This window comes from Sinocyclocheilus rhinocerous, unplaced genomic scaffold (genome assembly GCF_001515625.1).
Source record: "Sinocyclocheilus rhinocerous isolate Xijiao unplaced genomic scaffold, SAMN03320098_v1.1 scaffold682, whole genome shotgun sequence".
Classification (NCBI taxonomy): Eukaryota; Metazoa; Chordata; class Actinopteri; order Cypriniformes; family Cyprinidae; genus Sinocyclocheilus; species Sinocyclocheilus rhinocerous.
Genome location: NW_015642528.1, coordinates 1546612 through 1565746, shown reverse-complemented (window position 1 = coordinate 1565746; position 19135 = coordinate 1546612). Strand labels below are relative to the sequence as shown.

The following is a 19135-nucleotide window of genomic DNA, read 5'->3' as shown; positions in this document are numbered from 1 at the left end:
AGCAAAACTGAGCACACAGTGGTTGAAGGAGAAAAAGCTGAATGTCCTTGCATGGCCTGTCAGAGCCCAGACTTAAACCCCACTGAAAATCTGTGCAATGACTTGAAGACTGCAGTCCACAAACACTCACCATCAAATTTAACTGAACTTGAGCAGCTCTGCAAAGATGAGTGGGCAAATATTGCAAAGTCTAGATGTGCAAAGTTAGTAGAGACAAATCCCAACAGACTAAAGGCTGTAATTAAAGCAAAAGGTGGTTCAACAAAATACTGACACAAGGGGCTGATCTTTTTTCCAACTCAGTGATTCTTTTTTGTTTTTTTTCTGACATGTTGGTGTCAGAACAGTGTTGGTGTTTATCTTTCACTTGGATGTTATAAGTTGCACTGAGTAAATAGAGCTAGATAAAACAAAAACCATGTCCGTCTTCATTTCAGGCTGCAAAGCAACAAAATATGATTATTTTAAAGAGTGGGTGGGGATATGGGGCTAGATGGGAGAAAAAAAACTATATTTCAATACTTTTGTGAGAAAATGCTAAGTTTTCTGGGGAATGCAAAAGCATCAAAATATGATTTTTCCTGCCATCATGTCCCTTTAGGGCAGGGGTGGGCAGACTTGGCCCTTCCAGGCCACTTTCCTTCAGAGGTTAGCTCCAACCCTAATCAAACACACCCGAACCAGCTAATCATTGTTTTCAAGACTACTAGAAGGCTACAGGCAGGTGAGTCATATCAGGGTTGGATCAAATCTCTGCAGGAAAGTGGCCTGGAAGGGCCAAGTTTGCCCATCACTGCTTTAGAGTGTAGAGTTAGGGAAATGTCCGTAAACTTTTTCTTACAGTGTAGACATAACAATTAATAGTAATATCAAAGGCCAAATGGTGGGAGCTATTATAAATTATTATTATAACTTCATTCTTTTTGGTTCAATGTTTCGTCATTTTCGTCATAATTCACGTGTAAACACATAATTACAGAGTAATAATTGTTGCAAGTAACTTGCAGTTTTATGCTTCAACCAACTGGATCTTATGAGAAACACTGTAACTATTTTACAATATTGTGATTTTGTATGAATTTCATATCAATTTGATTTTTTACAAAACGTAAAATGTTTAGAAAAAAGCTATATGATCCACCTCTAACCCCAACCCTAAACCTAACTATCTTTGGGGAATAAGCAGATTGTAAGAAACGTATGAATGAAATCACAAATTGATACAAATCAGTCACAATTTGCCATGTGTTGGCTTCAACTGCTGAAGTTACTTAGTGTACTTTAGCTTTAAAATCCAATAACTGCTTATTAAAATAACTCCTATGGACTAGATTACATAATTTCCAAGGACGATGATTACCACACTTCATGAAGACTTTTAAAACAAAATAAGAAGATAAGAGTGAGAACCTGACCTTCAGCTGGGTTGCCTTGCAGGAAATCTCAAGAGACACATCTACTCTGGATGAGGGGTAATAAAAACAGGCAGTCTCAAGCATGCCATCGTACTAATGTCTTTCACACTGCATTTCTTTTTCATTAACATACACATTTTCATACGTTGGAGTGATCACCTACCTTAATTTTTGAGCACAACGACGTCTCACAGAGTAGATGAAACTATTAGACAATAATGATCATGTTTCACTCTTGAGGAAAAATAGTGACAGTGCACAGCGGAAAATTATGAGATAATGTCTTGTTTACTTGCACAAGTAGACTAAATCAGCAATCTTGCTTCTAAATACACCATTAAGAGAAATGTGAGTACAGAGCTACCATATTAATTATTGCTACTGTTGGGTTTGCACTGCAGCAGTGCCGGCAAAGAATAGCAGGACATAACGGGTAAAAGTTCCTTCTGAAATTCAAATATCCACTCAATTGTACTTGTTTATCGGATTAATACATTTGGGATGGACGCAAAGAATCTCCCTGGTTTGAAAATGGTGTGCATTTTACAGCCTCATTAATTTAATTAGTAACAAAAACAGAGGAAATGTTGTAATATGGGACGTGCCTGAAGACACGAGGTCTCGCTTTCCACACAGGGCCCATTTAGGTCTTGGTCTAGGCACAAAAAAGAGGGGAATCACTGATGAGCAAATAACAGTTAGTTGAAATGAGCTGTGGGAAAAGACATCCAGTCATTCGGCTCTGTTGAGTGAGGAAAGTGCACATATTCAAAATGCAAACCATCAGCTTTCCAACTTGAAATGGTTAGGCTAATGAATCAAATAAAAGTGTTTTCAGAAGCATTTGGAAATATAAATGTGTTCAATCTGAACGATATGTGCTGTGACACAGTAGATATGAGTGTCGTGAATATAAAATATTTCCCGATCTGCCTCGAGCGAAAGCGATGTGCCTCCGCTCGCTTTCCCAGAGTGCTTCTTGAAGGCAATAATGTCTACCACTGCAAGTAAACAAATATTCAAAAATACCTGCAATGGCGAAGTCTATTTAAAACATATTTACTAACTTTTTGAGCAGAATGCTGCCAGGGGCAACACGGGATGTGAAGCACATTAGTGGTGGAGATGGGACCGTAAAAAATCTGCATACATTTTTAAGCTGGCAAGTCATGAAGGTGCTGGATGGGAAACAATGTCCCTGTGCCTGCAGTACGAGGTACAAAACACTCGGTGACTCATCGCTTAAACACTGAAGTATACTGGAATAAAAGACCAGATGAGAGAGGGACCCAACCCCCATCGCAAACGCACAAAAATGTGACCTTCACAGTTTGATGCTTGGCTTGTGTCTAAAGAAACACTCAGTGCCTGTCCAGTGAACAATAATGCAACACTCTAACGATTCTGTGTAAATCAGGTTTTTTAAAAATCAATAAAAAGTGACAAAAATGTTACAAGACATAACGAATAAATTATAACATGCATCTTGTAACATTAAGCTACCACTTCAATGAAATTAATTACACTATTCAAAACATTTATTAAGCACATTTATACTCAAGAAAACAGCCATTGCTATTGTTGCATGTTGGGTCAATTTCTTTATATATAAATTAGTGCTGTCAAACGATTAATCGTGATTAATCGCATCCAAAATAAAAGTTTTTATTTACATAATATATGTATGTTTACTGTATTTATTTATTATGTATATATAAATACACACACATTCCTTATATATTTTGGAAATATTTACATGTATATACATTTATATGTTTATATTATTATATTTTATATTATATATAAATATGTTTAATATATAAACATAGCATATTTTTCTTAAATATATACATGCATTTGTTTGTATTTATATATACATAATAAATATACACAGTACACACTCATATATTATGTAAACAAAAACTTTTATTTTGGATGCGATTAATCGTTTGACAGCACTAATATAAATATAATATTTAAATATAAAAATTTAAATATAAATAACGTGTGTGTGTGTGTGTGAGTGTTTAAATTAATAATACAATTACTAAATTAATACTTTTACAAATATTGTTATTATAATAAAAATGTTATATTACTATATTTTTATATATTATTACATTTTAATTATATATTTAATAATAATTCATATATATATATTTATATATAAACTAATGGGTACGGATATAAAATTAAAGAAAACTAAATAAAATGAGTAGTAATAATAATAACAAATTTTACACGTTTGCAATGAGTGGACATTTCACCTACTTAGATGGACTGATCTGGTGTGTTTGATGATAATACAGTATCTGGATCACTTTATGCACATTGTAAGCCTACTCACTCATATGCTATTCTGGGCTTTCTGATTCAAAACTGTCCTTCAAAGCAATTTGCATCTCTAACTCGCATCTAATGGAATTTCAGAAAGTAATATAATTAGTTCTAATCCTCAACACCAAGTTGGATTTTCCACAAGATTTCCACCTTCTTTCAACTACTTGCCAGATGGCCTTGAATGTGTAATGTATGATAATGCATGATAAAATATACAGCTTTGGACACATCCATATTTCACTGTACATTAAATATCTGTGGGTGGATCTGATTGTTGTTGTAGCCACCAGAAAAAAATATAACAGGCCTCAGATGCATCATTAATCTACTATAACTACCCATAACTTCTGTATCAAAGGAGGCCACTTTCCTTTATCACAAAACATTAGAGTGCCCGAAGAAATAAAAATATGCTAAATAATAAAAAAACGCAAAAAAAATATTTAAAAAATTCAAAATATGTCTAAGTATTGAAATGTGCTAGTTATGATATCATCTAAAACTGGTAATAAAAGGAGGATGTTTGTGAAATTTATTCGATTGTGACCTTAACTTTATCACGTGTCATACATTTGCAACGAACAACCATTAGTGAGGGAGGTTGCTCTTTAAAACTTGTGTAAGAATAAAAAATTAAACGCTTTTTGAGCTTCATATCCGCTCTACTGTTAAACAACTACTAACCTTTTTCTCGCTCGTGACGTTTTCTCTTTCCCAGAAGACAACAGCAGGTCTTAAAAAAATGATGGTTCTCTGTCCATCAACGTTTGGGTTATGGACCCAACATGCTTCCACCGGACCACCATGAAACCCACCCCAGCTGGGACTTGAATCCCAAATAACGTTATATGGCTTAGGAAACCAGTGTCATATCCATGAGGTAACGATACAAAGAGAATTCTTCTCAAATGTCATTTGATCATTATTAATCAATTTCTAAAGAAATTACCATCTTTTTAAAGCTCAGTAATATCAGTAGAACACATTGTAAGAGATATTCAGCAGCATAAAGTGGTTTATTTCGCCCTCTTTTGGCAGCGACTGGGAATTTTTCGTATTGTGAGACACTCAGAGACTCTTTTCACTTCGTCCTTTAACCTCAAGAGATAAACACTGAAGCACTGGATGTTCTGCAGATAACCACAAACAAGTGTGAGATAAATGGTCTGACACACAAATTGGATTTCTATGTTTTGGTCTCTTGTTGTTTTTCACAGTACCTGCATCAGAAGACAAACACAAAGCACAAAAACTCTCAAATGCATCTTTTCAGTTTATTTGTATATCAGTTTACAATTCACTGCGCATGAGATTGCTGCATGTCCACACATTCATATGGACAATCTGTGTCTGAATCCATGGCACACATATTGAACAAAGGCAACTTGTGCTGTGATAGGCGTTTCAATCAATCAGAGAGTGAAAATGATCCTTGTTGATAATGACGTTATGAAATTTATGCAAAAAACAAGGTTCTTTACGTGGTGCAGATGGATAAAGACAAAGACAAACTTGGTTACGGCATTCATTAAAACATGAACAATTGCCTAAGACATCTCAAGCTAATGTGCAGTCATGCTGACGATAACAGGAATGTCTTGCACTTAAACTAAGACTTAGCAATGCATGTAGTGCATTTACAAAAGATATTGCTCCAAAATCCATTAATGCTGCTAAATGCTGTAACATGAGGCATAACAACCTTTCAGCTCCTCCAACATAATTAACAACTCATCCCTTTATACACGAGTGCACGTTTTTCTCAAATCAACATTTCAGCAACAAACTCACTATCTTTATACCCAAAAGCATTCTAAACATTTAAAAATGAGTACAAAATGTATGTGTCCTGTGTAATTGGATACATTGCATTTTGCATTTTGAAACAAAGGACATTCTGGCGTTCTCTAATAAAACCAAAAACCTATTTTTAAAGGGGAAAAAAAACAGATCTGAAATGTTACTCAGATGTAAATGTGCTGAAATGTCAACATGGCTCATAACCATAACAGAAAACGGTAGATAAACCAATAAATCTGCCTGTGTATCACTATATCAAAAACTGTCACGGATTCAAAAAACACTCAAGAGTCTGAGTCTCCAGCCAAAATGGATGAGTACAGCACATTTATAAACAGAGAGGCCATCAATCTCCCTCTGTTCCTGAATATGATAGTTACAGCTGACGTGTTTGTCGAGCGGGTTATACGACCAGTCATACCGCGAGAAAGAGTGCATGGGTAGAGAATCATTCAGCCCAATGAGTAGTGCAAGCTTTTCCAAAAGCACTGGAGTGTACTGGAAAATATCAATCATCTACACATTCAAAAAGCACCAAGGAGAAAAACAATAAAAAAAGAACACAATCCACAGTTCAAAACATGCAAATACATCAAATGAATTGACACTGGTTGATATTGTAGTTAAAACCACTATCTGTGGCATTTGTTAAAGGCACCTAGTGTTAAACTGATAAAGCATCCCATAGGAAAAGATTAAGTCCTAGTATTTCTGGTGGCTTCCAACCTTGTCAGCATGCTTGTGTTCATCACTCAAAGATTTGAGAATTCTGAAGGCACTATCTGTATCAGAAATGTCCCTTGCATATCCAGCAAATATTTTTGGCATGTAAACAAACATGGTTTCATGTGCTTGAAAGTGCCAAACAATTTGTGGTAGTAGTAAAACCTGAATTGAAGTGTACACAAAACCAAATTGCTCAAAAAAAGAAATATATTAATCTTAAAAGCACAGTATATGAGGTTGCATGCTTCAGTGATAGCTGCAAACTGCTTCTCCAGACCCTCCTGTTCCTGAAACAGAGACTGGATTGTTCTTTCACACTTCCTCGTAGAAGGCCATCTGAGCCATGTAGGCAGAATTTCTCTGCAACAGACAGACCCGGCAGAATAAGAACACTGTTACAGTCTTTTGAGGAATGCAAACTATTTCATGATGGGAACTGGAAAAACGCAACATTTTCTGCTGATTAAATTCGATTAAAACATGCATGCAATTTGACAGCAAAGATCCACTTTGTGGTTCAGTGCACCTTTACCAAGTAGTCAAATTTCTAAACTTATTTATTTATAATAAATAAATAAATTAAAATAAATAAATAACCCCTTTTTTTTTTTTACACATAAATGCAGCCTTGGTGAGCATAAGAGACATCTTTGAAAAAACAAAAAAATCTTACTGACCACCAAACTGTATTTATATCAGTAATGTTTTCTGTAAAAAAAACCTTGCAAAATATTACAATTTAAAATAAACGTTTTCTATTTTGATATATATTAAAATAACAATATATTATTATTCTATTATAGCAAACAGAATTTTCAGCATCATTACTCCAGTCTTTAGTGTCACATGATCCTTCAAAATCATTCTAATATGCTGATTTAGAGCTCACTTCTTATTTTTATTTTATTTGTTAAAAACAACTCATGATTGTCTGATGAACAGAAATTACAAAAGAGCAACAATTATTTGAAATATAATTTTTTATATTTTTTATTTTATAAATTTTTATTAAAAAAAAATATTTTATAAATTTTTATAAAAGTCTTTACTTCACTTCTAAAACATTTAATGCACCCCTGCTGAATAAATCCTACTGACCCCAAACTTCTGAATGGTTGTATGTTTTAGTTATTTTAGTTATTTCTGCAGGAAATTCAACCCCAAAATGTTTGATTATATGACTTAACCATCTATCAAAGCTTATTTTTCAATAAATTAGTTGCGGTGATCATTCATTATGCCCGAGTGTTTCTTACATTGCTGTGGGGAATATAAGGAGGTTCAGCGTAACTCCTGAGACTGTAGAGTCCAGCCTGATGCTGCTCTTCCAACTTCAAGGATTCAATCTCTGATTTGAGCTCCTTCAGCTGGTCTTGAAGATGTTTGCTCTTCTCCATGTACTCTAGCCTGACACACGCACACACACAAGAAGACAGCAGCATATATTCAGCTTCAGTTTTCAATAGTTCTTCAGACAGAATGTGATCAAGTGCGTACCGTTCTCTCTCAATCTCCATGGAAAGTCTTTTCATATCCGAGTTCTTGAAGTCCATTCTGATGGAGCTGGCCATGTCTACAGTCCTATCTGGACTCTCTGGCCCAGTGGATGGAGGAGGGCTGGAGTATGCTGCTATTAACTGAGTGCATGACACAAACGACATGTTTTGAAAGCATAATAAGCGTGATAAACAGCAGAATACTTCTCTAACATGTCATAGCAGCATTACAGGGTATGTTGATTTGGTGATTTCCAGGAGTTTCTGCTTTGCCCTCCGTTCTGCATCTTTAGCCTCATTCAGATCCTGTTTCAGGTGGTCTGCCTCCTTCAATCTGAACCACAAAATACAAAACAAGAATTGAACTTCTCAAATTAAATATCTCTGTAATACTTGATTCTGGTTGGACAATCACAGCACTGAGTGTCAAGTATTTTTATATAATTACAGCATTTTTGTGTGTGTGTAAAACATTTTAAAGAAGAAAAACTATTTTTGCTGCTTAATATTTTTTGTGGAAACCATGATCATTTTTTTTCAGGACTCCTTGATGAATAGAAGTTAATTGAACGACATTTATCTGAAATATGATGTTTTTGTAGCATTCTAAAAATCTGTACTGTCACTTCTGATCAATTAAATGCTTCCTTGCTGAATACAAGGTTTAGATTATTATTTTTTATTGTTCATACCCCAAACATTTGAATGGCAAAAAATTTCAACTTTGATTAAAAAAAATTATTGAGCACAAAATGCATATTAGCATATCAATGATTTCTGAAGTATCATGTGACGCTAAAGACTGGAGTAATGGCTGCTGAAAATTCAGCTGTCATCACAGAAATAAATTACATTTCAAAATACATGAAAATAGAAAACAGTTATTTTAAATTATAATCATTTTTCAAAATATTACTGTTTTTACTATATTTTTGATCAAATAATTGCAGCCTTGGAGAGCAGAAGAGAATTTTCTTTCAAACACTTAAAAAAAAAATCGTAATATTCCAAGTTTTGGCCAGTGTATATTAATATTCAAATATTTAACTAAGAAGTGTGTTCATTAACATGATAATTTTGCTGTGAAATTAGTATCCAGAATTTTCACTGGTACTGATATCAACTACTGACAACCCTACTGGCCCACCTCCTCTCCGACTGCTCAACAAGCTTAACCGCCAGTTGTTCTGCTTCTCTCATCTTCTGCTCCATCAGTCTCTTCTCCTCTTTGGTTTTGAGGGCTGTGACCTCCAGCCTCTGCCTCTCCTGTTCTGCTTCAGCTGCTTTGTGGGCCAGCAGTTTGGCCTCCTCCTCTGCGATCTGGGCTTTCTCTGCCAGAAGGTCGGCCGTCTCCTCGGAGCGCAGCTGCAGAAAGGGAGACAGATAAAGAAAGGCTTACCGGATCAGGCTCAGGGAGTCTCAGAGCATGGATGGAATTCTAATGGGAGTCCAGGACAATGGTTTGGACCTTAATAGCTCTGCAGTTCATCTCAAATTTACGTCTGGACCACATACTTTTATACCGCTGGGGCTATGAGGAGATATATTACAAGCTGGCGGGGAAAAGAAAGTAAACTATTTGGCATCACTCAATTTCAAGCTTGGCAAAACCCTCACTAGAGCATCATTGGCCATTCGAGCCTCGTCCTGTAGCTGGAACAGACGATGCTCCATCTCTTCTTTCGCTCGCTCCGCTTCCTCTCTCATCTGCTTCTCCCGTGCAAGAATTTGACGCTCAACCTAAACACACACACACACACACACACACATACATAAGACAATGGGAGAGATCTTGCACAAGATGACACTAAATACATTTTTTAAAATCTGATTAATTCATGTACATGTTCAAAGACATTACTTATGGTCTCCAAAGCTGCATTTATTTGGTCAATAATACAGTAAAAAAGTTAATTGTAATAATATTCCACAATATTAAAAAAAACTGTTTTCCATTTGAAAATTTAATTTATTTCTTTGATGGCAAAGGTGAATTTTCAGCTATTAAATTTATAATAGAAATTAAAATAAAAATGTTCTATTATTAAAAATGTACTGTCCCCAAACTTTTTAACGATAGTGTACTTTATTCTATTATAGTGTACCATATTCTATACTGAAGATAAACCTTTAAGTTAGTGTATAATGCCTCAGTGTTATTATAATGTTTATAGGTGTATTGTTCATTATATTTAATGAATACTCGATTACCATAATAAACATTAAATGAATAATTCAAGAGAACTGAAGAGAACAAATCAGAAATGTAACACCACAAAGGTTAATGACAATAAACATTAAACTAATGAATGGAAGTGAAAAATGACAGACCTTTTTCCTGGCCTTCTCCTCTTTGGCCTGAGCCTTCATCTGTTGGACCTCTATGGAATCCACCTTCCTCCTCCTCATGAACAGGTCGTGGTTTCCAATACACAGCTGTAAGATCTAATTTATACAAATGACATTAGCAACTATTTTGAAACACTTTATTACAGAAACACTTATGAACGTAACTTACCAGTTTGTTAACTCTGAGCTGAGAGGAGTAGAATTTAAAAACTTCCTTTTTCTTGTCCAATGGTTTGATAGTAAACTGAGAAGACACACCAATTCTGTATTATTAATTAATAATTAGGCTATAATAACCAATATTGTCATTTAATGTTTGCCGTTTTATTGTAAGGTGTCCTTGAGTGTCATGTAAGGCACCTATAAATAAAATGTAAATGAAATGAAATTAAATGAAAAATAATATTTTTGGTCAAGAATTTCCTCTCTCAACCTCTTTCTCGCTGTACGAGATGTTTCGGATTCCACTCCAGGGGAAGGATTTGTTGGGGCTGAGCTTGTTGCTGGGGCTGTAGATATGAAGACCCTGAGCATCAACTCCAAGAAGCAGCTCTGTGTCCCTCTTATTTTGCTGTGAGATTTAGTAGAGATTTAATTCATCATTTATAATTCATCAACTATAATTTGGTGGGAACTACACGCAAGATACATTAAAAATATACTAAGAGAAATGCAATCATTCCAACTGATCTCAATTTTGAATACCAATAAACACAGTGGGATCCAAAAGTCAAGACAACCAAATGCTTTTATTTTGCATTTTTCTAATTTAATAATTTTTTAAAAATAAATACATAAATGTTTATAATTAATTACTTTTTTTTTTAATTTTCAAAATAACAAATGAAGTGTGGACCGCAATGTAAATTGAGTTTGGCAGAGGTTAGCTTTCTCCCAAAAAATAAAGAAAATATTACAATAAAGAAATAAGAACAGAGACTTACTGTAATAGAAAAGTAACTAACTCCATACATCTCTAGATCCTGTGCTATTTTTAGATACTCCATCTCAGCCTCGTCCCTACAAAACACAAAACAAATGTAGTGTGTCTTTTATATCCAGGCAATGTACATGGACACCACAGGATATGCACAGTCTTACCTTGTGATATTTCTGTGTTCAGCATACCAAGCTGTTATCTTCTCTTCCCACATGTCTGGTGTCATCTGGTACTGCATCAGCACCTGGACAATAAAGCACAGAAATCAAACACACAAGTCATGTTGATGAATACAAATGCTGGAGATTGATAAATGAACCCATTCTCACTCACTCTTTTGGGCAAGAGTTCATCTTGAGCTAAAAAACCTGGCTTGTGAAAGTTTGGATCATAGTCCCCATACTGCAGAAAGGAAGACAAACAGAAAATATTCAATAGACAGTAGGGCTGCAAGATAAATCGAAATGGAATCGAGATCGCGATTCGACAGAAGCTGCGATTGTCATGCGTATCTTTCAGTGAAGCACGGTTCTGTGATCAGTAGTAAATCTCCATCCGAAGGCCAGAGGGCGCTCTCACGCTGAAACTCCAAATACGCCTAGCAGAAGAAACCCAGAAAATCGCTGCAGCTGAATAAACAGAAGATTCAACTGCTTTCATTGATTCCACATGACTAATAAACACACGACTACGGCAATATACGTTTTATCGGAGTTCTTATTATTATAATTTTCATTAAAATAAAGTATATTTATAATGCAATGCCTTTATCACTGCTTAAATACTATGAAATATGTTGCGTGCCTTATTCTAAATTCTGCTCCATCTGAAAGCACGTGATGATGATTTCCTGCTGATTACAGAACCGGCTTTACTATCAAAATGCGCATGACAATCGCATTCGATTAATCGTGCAGCCCTAATAGACAGTATATAATTAGATCCATCCTATGATTGAAAACTGATATGGAGACCTACCTTGGCTTGAACAGCATATGACGCCAAAAGAACAGAGGCTTCCGGAGAGCAAAATATCTCCTCATCTAGTATCTGCTTTTTGACCTTGGTAAAGAAACAGGAAGAGCTTTCATTTCAACTTTAGCAGACCTTTTCTCAATGAAAACAAGATAAATCATTGCAAAACCCCAAAAGAGGTTTCTGTAGAGTGGAAAAGACCATCATGGACAGAAATCATGCCAGATTCACAAGAACAACTCCCACATACTTGTAAGAAGAAGAGGTGCTGAGTAATTTCCTGAACAAGCTCATCCTCGACTTTCTCGGGAAAGAATTTGGCGAGAAAATGAAATGTTATCGGAGAGTCCTTTGGAACTTCTTGATCCAAAACCTAGATGGATTTAAAAATCCAACAAACTTGTCAGAGCAATTCCTGTATTACTATATAAAGCTTTCAGTACCAGCTCTGCACTGCTGTTACATCTCACCCGTTTATCAGGCTTCAGCCAGGCATAAGTGTCTTTCACTGTATATCGAAGGCCAAAGAACCACGTTTCCCTCAAACCAATGGTCCGGCACACCAGGTCAAACAAATCTTTCCCTTTCCATTTGACCTATATGACACAGATAAACATAAAAAAGATGATAATACAGGCAGACAGAACACAAAACACACAGTTGTGTATGTTCATGTATGTTTACCTCACAACTGAACTCCATTTCAGCATCCATGGTGCTGACTTTGACTTTAAAAGTCTTTGCTTGCTTCTTTTTTAGACCCAAAATCGACATTGTGACTTCTTAAGCACCTGAAAATAAAGAATTACTGTGAAAGTCAAGTATATTTTACACATTTTAAAGTAAACATTTATTCATAAAAGCATTTGTGCAGCAGAGGAAATATACTCCACAAATTAAAAATAAACAAAGGGAGAACAATTCATAGTTTTAAACAAATATTTATAAGATATATATTTTAAAATATGTAAAATAGTTAATTAAATACTTCACCTCCTTTGCATTATCATAAGGGCAGCATGTATCTATCTATACTAAGTGCTAACGTTACTTTCACAATTCACATGGCAGATGCATGGAGTCAGACGACCACAGGTAGGTCGCATACACGCTAATCATTATTTACATACAATGCTGGGGCCCAAGATAACTATTTTCAAGGAAAACATTATCAATTTTCATCTTTTTTGAGTCGGAAAACATCACAGTCTGCCATGTTATACGACTTAACAAAGGTTGAGAATCTTTTTTTTAAACCCAACATAAAACAGTAAGCTAGCGTATTTTCTCCGTTTGAAGCGGCGAAATGTCACATTAAACTGTAAAGAAAATATCTGCAAATATTTCTTGAAAGATTTAGGAATAAAACAAGCTAAATATCAATCAGTTACCTTGAATAGGTTATGTGCTGAAACAGGCCCGATCCACGGCGAGGAGTTTCCAGTCTCTCCGCTAAACCCCAACAATGCAAACCGGATTTGATTTGTTCCCCTACATGGAAATCACTATAAAGCAGTCGAAAAGTGTTTAAAACTCTTTAAACGCGTCCATTTTCTTATTAAACCATCAGCTGGGCGGTTGTGGGATATAAATCTGATGTTATCTTGGGTAGAATGTGTTGGATAGGGAGTTTGGAATACTTTGTTGTTGATTTTCTTTGCCGCCCTCTACTGGAAAGACGAAGAATAACAACTTATCAATTTATTATAAAAAAAAGTAATTTTTTAATAAAACAGTTATTTATGTGCACCCTTTCAATGAAATAAAATTTGAATAAGAGACTAATGTTTAAGTACATTTTTATCACATTTTTAATGTAGTTTATATGTGACATGAGTTTCATATATTTGCATGTAGATGTGTATTTACAAATGCATACATGCATGATTTTATCCAAATGCAATGTGCAGTACATCTGTATGTGTACATATATATTTTATATAAACTTCATATAAATGTATGGACCTGTAAAGAGGTCATAAAAATATTCTGTAAGAAATTGCCCCAAATGACACCTGGATCTGTGTAATTTTTCATAAAGGAATGGCAAACAGCAGTCTGACCTTTTCTGACGTGAGAAATGTGATCCTGTCGGCCCATAAAAACACAGGGGCCCAAGATAAGGTTGGCTTCTATGATACCTGGGCTGAAAACTATGAGCAGGTAAACTTTAGGCACCAGTACTTTTCCCAGCACTTTTTCCAGTAAAACTATTTTCATCTGTAATTTGCTTTCTCAGGATGTAGCGCTGCTGGATTACCGTGCCCCCTTGTTGGCAGCTGAGTGTGTGAGCTCATTTTTCAGAGGTGACAGAGAGAAGGCCGCTGTCCTGGATGTGGCCTGTGGAACAGGCCTAGTCTCTGCACATGTAAGCATTGCTTTATTTGAATTCTAGTGGGCACAAGACAACATGATAAACCTGGTAAAGCAAAGAGTGATTTTTTTTTTTCTCAATCCCATTTGTTTGAGGAAAGCTGAAGAAAATGGGGTTTCGTCATTTTGTTGGAATAGATGGAAGTTTGAAGATGCTGGAGTTGGCAAAGAAAACTGGACTTTATCAGCAGCTTACGCAATGCCTGCTCGGTCAAGATGAAGTTCCTGTTAAATCTGGTAACCATGCTGTGGACTTTATGCTTTTACTGTCAAAATGTAATCTGTATTTTCTTATCAGAAATGCCTGTTTGGATGTCATGTTGCAATTTCAGACTGGTGTAATAAAGATAACCATTTAAGATAAACCAGATAAACCATATCTTTGTTGAAAATAATTCGCTAGGTCAGTAAGGACATTCTGCACATAAAGAATTCACATTTTGATTCACCCATGTTTTAGGTGTTATAACTAATAACCTGTATCATAAAACATGCTTTTTTTTCTCCTTTGTCTCAGAAACATATGATATTGTTATAATTGTTGGAGCTCTAAGCGTTGGGCAGGTGCCTTTAACAGTCATCAGAGAACTCTGGGATGCTACAAAACCAGGTAACTTGTAAATTTCACAGCTGCATCCGAAAGCTGAAAAATGCTGCCTCTGCAGGCCGTATACAGAGACAGGAAGGCAACAAGGCACATCTAAATACAATGATCCTATCACATTTCGCATGTATTCTTCACTGCCTGTGATATCCCACAATCCTGTGGGTTCAATTCCATGACAATTTAGCAGTCTGAAAGTTGTCGTTGGAGGTCAGTTTGTGTGTAAATGTATGTTTTTCAACAACTTTTTCCACTTTTGATGTCATTTCTAGCGAGAAATTCGTATTGTAGTAACTAAATATTTGCTTAGTTATCACAAAAGCTCTCCTCAATTAGTTGTAAATTAAACTATTATGCTGTCTCAGAGGCCCATGCAAAATCAGTTTCCTGCACAAATCACTGCAGTCAGCTGCCTAAGCTTTCAGACAGCCCACAGTGTTACTATTCAACAACTTTGTGGTTTTATTAATGTGATGTCATTGTTGTACTTTTGGATGCATACAGAACATGTACATTTCAGATATTTTCCTAAACTCCATCATTCTCTATAACAGGTGGCTATGTGTGCATGACTACAAGAGGGAACCCTGATAACCGGGAGTACAAGGCTGAGCTGGAGCAAATGATCAGAGCACTTGAAGAAGAGCAAAAATGGAGCCGTGTGACTGTAGTTGAGGTGGAGGAGTGGGAGAAGGCCGTTTCAGAACAGGACAGCGGGTACATTCCAGGCGCCATTTATTTGTATCAGAAAGGTTTTAAATGCAGTCCATGATTTTAGGACCACACAAGGGAAACCCAGTGACCAAATGTGCTCAATAATCCATGCAGCTATTCTAAATAGTTCTTATTCCACCAGCAGGTGGTGGTATTTTTTCAGAAATTATAGTATCACTTTTTTTTTCGCCAGAGAAGCGCCTGACAAGAGATAAACTTAAACATGATCTATTTGTTTGTTTTGGCACCAACTTATTTCACCTGGCACTGGTACACAGTGCAGCCATTTGAAAAACTTTAAGGTTTTTGTTCAAGTAAGGTCCATGAACCTAAAGGATTTTGTGAGAAAATGTCTAAGGTGTGTGGTTACAAATCTACCATTCCCCAGTTACATCTAACCTTTCGATTGCCACTCCTCGATACTCCGACCGCTAAACTTTTGAAACTGCTATTTCCGCTGGTGTCACATGACAAAAAATAAAGCACACAAACAGATTATGGAGTGTGTACTATGAATAAGATTATTTAACAAGAAAATTTCCAGTTTAAAAGGTTGTTGTTGAAATCCAGTGTTAAAATTGCATTATACTGTATGTGATTCAATAAACATCAATACCTAACAGCGACCATTAAAATACATTTGATTTTGTGTCAGTAAGATATATATATACGTAATGTGTAAGTAAATTAACACATTCCAAAAGAACACAGTGTAGATATAAAATTTTATTAGTTTGTAATTCCTTTTATAAACATTCAGAACAGGCGGGTTCACAGTGTTCTGACTAAACAAATATTACAAGGGCATATGCAAAGGCATTCACGAAGTATTGACTATACTTCGTAACTTGTAACAGCTAATTCAATTTAAATTTCAAGCAAAATGGATAAACATTAAGATTTTTATTTTGGTTTTATCTCTACAGCTTAAGCTTCACTACAGCACATTCTTTTGAGCTCTTTTTAAACACTCTGTGCCTCGACAAAATGCAAAGCGCTTTCATGAGGTGATACTTTCTGTTAAACCGGTTTGGCCTGGATCTGCCGTTTCATTCAGTGCTGGAGCTGACATACACGAAAGGGTAACAATGAAGAGAGTGTTCTTTTCCCTCACTTGTAACATTTGAACCGAACAATTGTCCATCTCTGAAAGACCACCTGTGTGGCCAAGATCATAGCAGTGCTTTTATATGACAGTTTTCAACTAGAAATATGTTCATTCTAGTTTCCTAGCAGGAAAACAACATAATATTTGAATGAAACTGACAAATTTCCATATGTTTGTTGAGGAGGCGTCAGCTTTTTTTACGCTACAAAGGAGAACTGTGCTAAGTACAATGCATGACATAATGAAAAAAAAATTTTCCGCATACAATCATGAACATACATTAAATGTACACACATTAAATACATAAAATGTATGGAAACTATTAAAATGAACTATAAAACAGCATCATAATCATGACTGCTGAAGTCTGAGTGTAAGTTACAGTGCAAATCTTCATCTCGATCAGGTGCACTTCCTAAAGTGCCTCAAATTCTCTAAAAAAAAAATCAGAATGGACTAACTGAGATAATTATCAGTTTTACATAATAGTAAGGTTCAGCCACTAACATATTCTTCATTTTATCACACATTCTTCATATTCACAGTGCTATGGCAGATATATGACTGTCCAAGTGCATGTAAGTCCTTCAATCAACACTAATTTTGCAGTTTCTAGGTGTCTCCTTATTCAAATGTATGTCTTGGGAGCATCTTCAGTCTCACTAGGTTCAGAAGCAGCCAGTGTCTGATCCAAACCATCATCAATCAGCTGGGACTTAGTCGACGCCCCCTCGTCCCGCTCAGGCTCTGGCATCAATTCGGCTCTGACAAGCTGAGACTTTGTAGTTGAAGGCCTGCTCTGGTGGGAGTCCAGAGAAGGAGGTCTTCCCTGATTCAAAGGAGCTTTCTGACTCCACTGGGACCTCACAGATGGAGCGCCACTCTGCAGTGACCTCACAGAGACGGGCCGCATCCTCTGGGAGCCCGCTCTGCTGGACCCTGCCTGCGAAGAGCGCACGATCAGGTACTTCACTGAACGGCCACTGTCGTCTTCTGTTTTGTCTTTGCAGATAGTGGTGCAGAGCATTCCTCCACCCAAAATGAGGACAATAGACGCACCCCAACCAACATAAATGGCACCACCGATCTCCCTTCGCTGCGAATCGGCCATCTGTGGGTTGTAAAACGCTCTCACCACAATGCCAGCCGACCAGGAGACGGGAATCAGGCAGAGAACTCCAGCGACAATCAACGTGACACCAGCTGCTGTGGCAATTCTGGCTTTGGATCTTTTGGATCGGTCCATGAAGATGGTGTACTTTCCTCCGATGAAGGCTAAAACAAGGCCCACCGCTCCCAAAAGGATCGCCATCACTGTGAGGGCCCGAGCCGCCTGCAGATCCGTGCCTAGCGCAAGTGTGGACTCGTACGGTTTGCACTGCATTTGGCCTGTGCTTTGGATCACACAGCTCATCCAAATGCCCTCCCACATGATCTCTGAGGTTACAATGGTGGTTCCAATGAAGGCCGTCACACGCCACATTGGCATGATGCAGGACAGGAGGGCTCCCACCCATCCCAGCAGGGCCAAGGCGCTCGCTAACATGTGCATGCCTAGAGAAGCCATCTCGCTGAGGTTCAGTTATCCACGTCCACAGCTACACTAAGGCCTCTTCTCGCCAGTTAAAGCCTTTTTGGAGGCCTTGTGGTGTTTCCTTCTTCACTCATTCCTGTCTGCAGCTCAGCTTTCACTCTGGTGACAGTGATGAGGTGTTTATATGCTAAAAAGAGAGAGAATGACTGAAGAGGTGTGTGCAGTTAAACAGACCATGCCTCCATTAGTCCGCACGCTACCAGACTAACCAGATTCCTTCTTCTAGCCATGAACTATATGGGCGGGTCATGTAAAAAGAGATAGATGGGCTACTGTTTAGTTGGGAATTTGCATTAGACTTCTGAAAAGGGCTCAGGTGCGTTTAGGTATCCAAATGCAGTTTTGATCTCACTATTTTGCTTTTCTGTTTGAGGTTTTAGAGATTTGTTTGAAGCTCTGACCACCAAGGCAGCCTCTATATCTGATGCCATAATCATTTTTATATGTTAAAAATGAAAATGAATGAAAATTCTGTCATCGTTTACTCACTCACTCACGTTTTAAACCTGTATGATGTTTCTGTGCAACATAATAAAATATATTTTGAAGAATGTTTGTAGCCAAACACTTTTGACTTCACTGATGTCTCTCAAAATATCGTTATTAATTCTAAGAAAGAAATTCATAGAGGTTTGGAATGATATAAGGGTGAATAAATGATTACAGAATTTATTTTTGGGTGAACTATCCCTTTTGAATGA

General features: G+C 36.6%; 3 protein-coding genes across 3 annotated transcripts; 1 reads left to right on the top strand and 2 right to left on the bottom strand.

Moving 5' to 3' along the window:
• Positions 1-5015: 5015 nt before the first annotated feature.
• On the bottom strand, positions 5016-13693 carry nf2b (NF2, moesin-ezrin-radixin like (MERLIN) tumor suppressor b). The gene is made up of 17 exons (XM_016573153.1): positions 13433-13693; positions 12726-12832; positions 12512-12637; positions 12292-12414; positions 12045-12128; positions 11400-11468; positions 11228-11310; positions 11071-11146; positions 10560-10697; positions 10296-10370; positions 10109-10222; positions 9395-9517; positions 8925-9142; positions 8009-8111; positions 7779-7918; positions 7538-7688; positions 5016-6641 (listed from the first exon to the last, which is right to left on the bottom strand). Exons 2-17 carry the CDS (start codon positions 12813-12815, stop codon positions 6594-6596), a joined length of 1761 nt encoding a protein of 586 aa, XP_016428639.1. The 5' UTR covers positions 12816-12832; positions 13433-13693; the 3' UTR covers positions 5016-6593.
• On the top strand, positions 13071-15812 carry mettl27 (methyltransferase like 27). The gene is made up of 6 exons (XM_016573154.1): positions 13071-13136; positions 14083-14204; positions 14281-14409; positions 14516-14651; positions 14932-15024; positions 15573-15812. Exons 1-6 carry the CDS (start codon positions 13106-13108, stop codon positions 15788-15790), a joined length of 729 nt encoding a protein of 242 aa, XP_016428640.1. The 5' UTR covers positions 13071-13105; the 3' UTR covers positions 15791-15812.
• A 665-nt stretch (positions 15813-16477) lies between these two features.
• On the bottom strand, positions 16478-18933 carry LOC107756087 (claudin-4-like). The gene has a single exon (XM_016573062.1). It carries the CDS (start codon positions 18405-18407, stop codon positions 17469-17471), a length of 939 nt encoding a protein of 312 aa, XP_016428548.1. The 5' UTR covers positions 18408-18933; the 3' UTR covers positions 16478-17468.
• Positions 18934-19135: the final 202 nt, after the last annotated feature.

Excerpts from the sequence above, each read along its gene's own strand:
- mettl27 (XM_016573154.1), top strand. The coding sequence starts at position 13,106 with ATGGCAGATGCATGGAGTCAGACGACCACAG. Across the intron at positions 13,137-14,082 it reads ATGGAGTCAGACGACCACAG|GAATGGCAAACAGCAGTCTG; the intron begins GTAGGTCGCATA and ends TTTTTCATAAAG. Across the intron at positions 14,652-14,931 it reads TGAAGTTCCTGTTAAATCTG|AAACATATGATATTGTTATA; the intron begins GTAACCATGCTG and ends CCTTTGTCTCAG.
- LOC107756087 (XM_016573062.1), bottom strand. The coding sequence starts at position 18,407 with ATGGCTTCTCTAGGCATGCACATGTTAGCGAGCGCCTTGGCCCTGCTG.
- nf2b (XM_016573153.1), bottom strand. The coding sequence starts at position 12,815 with ATGTCGATTTTGGGTCTAAAAAAGAAGCAAGCAAAGACTTTTAAAGTC. Across the intron at positions 11,311-11,399 it reads ATGAACTCTTGCCCAAAAGA|GTGCTGATGCAGTACCAGAT; the intron begins GTGAGTGAGAAT and ends TTTATTGTCCAG. Across the intron at positions 7,919-8,008 it reads TCACCAAATCAACATACCCT|TTAATAGCAGCATACTCCAG; the intron begins GTAATGCTGCTA and ends TCATGCACTCAG.